Consider the following 2,467-nt stretch of genomic DNA (forward strand, 5'->3'; position numbering starts at 1 on the left):
ATTATTATTAACCTCGGCATTTATAGTATGACACTGAAGCATGAATTATTTGAATGAAAAGTAAATGTGAAGGAGAATATAATTTAACAAGTCTGCTTCTAGTATTTACTCTGTTTACCTTATTAGTTGTCCCCAATCATATTTTAACACCTATCATTTTGTCATGTGATATTTGATTGTGCCAAATAGAGTAGAACAAATAATATTCTGATCAATACGTCTATCGGCGTCACGTCTGTGACGAAAGGAAATGGTACAATTACACAGGAATTCCTAAATACGATCAGCTATATCTTCTATCAGTCAGGTTTATGCCCCAAATCGATCTCATCATCTTAGCCTCAGTAAGTTTTCACAATTTCAGATTGTTAATTTCTTCTTTGAAACGAGTCTGATCTGCTTGCTTTACTGTTTAAATTCCTCTAAGCTTTTTTTCCTTGCTGCTTAATTCAGATGGAAAAGAAAACACAAGCGATGCCTGGAATTGTTTATCCTTGTGCAGCTTGCAAGATTCAACGAAGAAAATGCGGAGATAAATGCGCGCTTGCTCCTTATTTTCCACCAGACGATCTTCACAAGTTCATAGTGGTGCACAAATTGTTCGGAACAAGCAACATTGTTAAAATCCTTCAGGTATAAATCAAATATTTTGAAAGATTTCTTCAAAAGGATTACTCTTTTTCTTCAGATTTAAGGAAAAAAATGAGTATTTACTGCTACGTTTAAATATTTTTCTAAAACTTATAAGTCCTTTCTTTGAAGTCTTTTCTCGGATCTGAACAAAAATTCGAGTATCTACTGCTACGATCAAATGCTTATAAAGATTTTTCTAAAAAGTTTACTCATTTTCTCAGATTTAACAAAAAGAGGAGTATTTACCGCTACACTTAAAAAATCTTTAAATGTTTTTCTCAAAAACGCTATTTCTTTTCTGAAATTTAGAGAGCAATGAGTATTTACTGCTACGGAACGAGCAGTGCTTTAATCGATGCATCAATGATTAAATCCGTTTTCCCTTTCTGTATTGCAGGAAATTCCGGCCGAGAAGAGAGCAGATGCTGTAAAAAGCTTGGCATACGAAGCAAGTGAAAGACTACGAGATCCGGTCTACGGCTGCACCGGAAAAATTTGTCGATTGCAAAAGCAAATATTACATCTCCAATCACAGCTTGCAAACGCTCAAGCAGAGCTCCTCAATACTCATGCTAATCTTGAGTCTCTCCTGACTGGAATGTTTAATGTCGGTGAAGAAAAAATTACATTCGATGCATTACAGCAGAGTAATACACTTGCAGAAGACTCAATTGTTTGGGAAGCTAATGATGAGGATCCCTTTGGATTATGGGAGCCCCTGTGAACGAAGCTTGGGTTACCAGAAGCCATGCTTATTTTCGGGCGAACGTGTTTTGAGAAACAATCATTCAATTGTTGCAAGATTTTTAGAAAAATAATTATTATGTTATTTTTCTACAATACATATTATTTTTGTATGATGAACTTTGTAAGAAAATTTTTTATCATGAGTAGTGGTAAATTAATAGTATACCATTTTTAGCCCTCGATTCCAACGTAAAAGCCCTTGGAAGGTTAGGCACCATGTGAGAGAGTGTAAAGCTAACAAGGTTTTCAGATTAATGATATGATTATGCTAAGAGTATGTAATGTAGTAGCTATAATTTCTTTTAATCAAAACAGTGTCATGTTTATATTTCTACGTGTTTACTTTGATTTTTAAAATTTTCTATTTTAAAATAAATATAAAATAATACTATTGATAAATGTATTCGTTTAAATTTCAAAATAAAGACTTTAGCTGAAGAACATAAATAGTAATACAAATTAATTACCCAGCACAATTTAAGCATACATAGATTTTCAAAGCTCGCCGAACTATTTGAATAGGTACGTGGCCGACCAAACAAGTGTTGGAGTTGAATATGGCAAGCGATATTTTAATTTCCAGTCTTTGCTTGGTGCGTTCATGATGAAATGTACGAGTCTCCAGCTATTTAAAATCTGTCCTTTTTCACATGTCAATATGATAAGCACGTGATGCCATTGGAGGAGGCAGGCACATAGACCGCAAATTTTCTGTCTATGTCCAGGGAGAAAAGAAGAGTACCACAACTGCAGAACAATTGGACATGAGTAGGCAAGAAATGGATACATTTTGTATTGACTATCAATGCCCAATTGACCCTGACCTTGTTTATCCAACAATTGAAAGATTGTTGGATAGGTAATATATTTCTTTGAATGTATGATAGATTCTAATTTTGAAATAAATCTTCGAGTATGTATATCTTTTTAAATTATCTTGTTTCGCATGACACTATTTTTAACATGGCATGCAATAAAGATAATGTTTGAAGTTTTCAGGAGGGAGAGGATAATGTAGTTTATTATCAATTGATTTAGGACTAATTTTTTTTAATAAGATGGTAAGTTAGTAATTGTGACATTGAAG

General features: G+C 33.5%; 1 protein-coding gene across 1 annotated transcript; it reads left to right on the plus strand.

Annotated features, from left to right (window-relative positions):
- The first annotated feature begins 203 nt into the window (after window positions 1–203).
- On the plus strand, window positions 204–1,712 carry LOC149569522 (LOB domain-containing protein 11-like). The gene is made up of 3 exons (XM_089817760.1): window positions 204–344; window positions 454–633; window positions 1,031–1,712. The coding sequence occupies exons 1-3, from the start codon at window positions 312–314 to the stop codon at window positions 1,355–1,357; spliced, it is 540 nt and encodes a 179-aa protein (XP_089673886.1). The 5' UTR covers window positions 204–311; the 3' UTR covers window positions 1,358–1,712.
- Window positions 1,713–2,467: the final 755 nt, after the last annotated feature.

The sequence above is a fragment of the Cupressus sempervirens genome, chromosome 3, assembly GCF_028749045.1.
Source record: "Cupressus sempervirens isolate cs-2001-9-10 chromosome 3, ASM2874904v1, whole genome shotgun sequence".
Lineage (NCBI taxonomy): Eukaryota > Viridiplantae > Streptophyta > Pinopsida > Cupressales > Cupressaceae > Cupressus > Cupressus sempervirens.

Bases quoted from the DNA above. Each gene is read 5' to 3' on its own strand.
- LOC149569522 (XM_089817760.1), top strand. From the start codon at position 312: ATGCCCCAAATCGATCTCATCATCTTAGCCTCA. The intron at 345-453 runs GTAAGTTTTCAC...TGCTTAATTCAG, and splicing joins ATCTCATCATCTTAGCCTCA to ATGGAAAAGAAAACACAAGC. The intron at 634-1,030 runs GTATAAATCAAA...TCTGTATTGCAG, and splicing joins ACATTGTTAAAATCCTTCAG to GAAATTCCGGCCGAGAAGAG.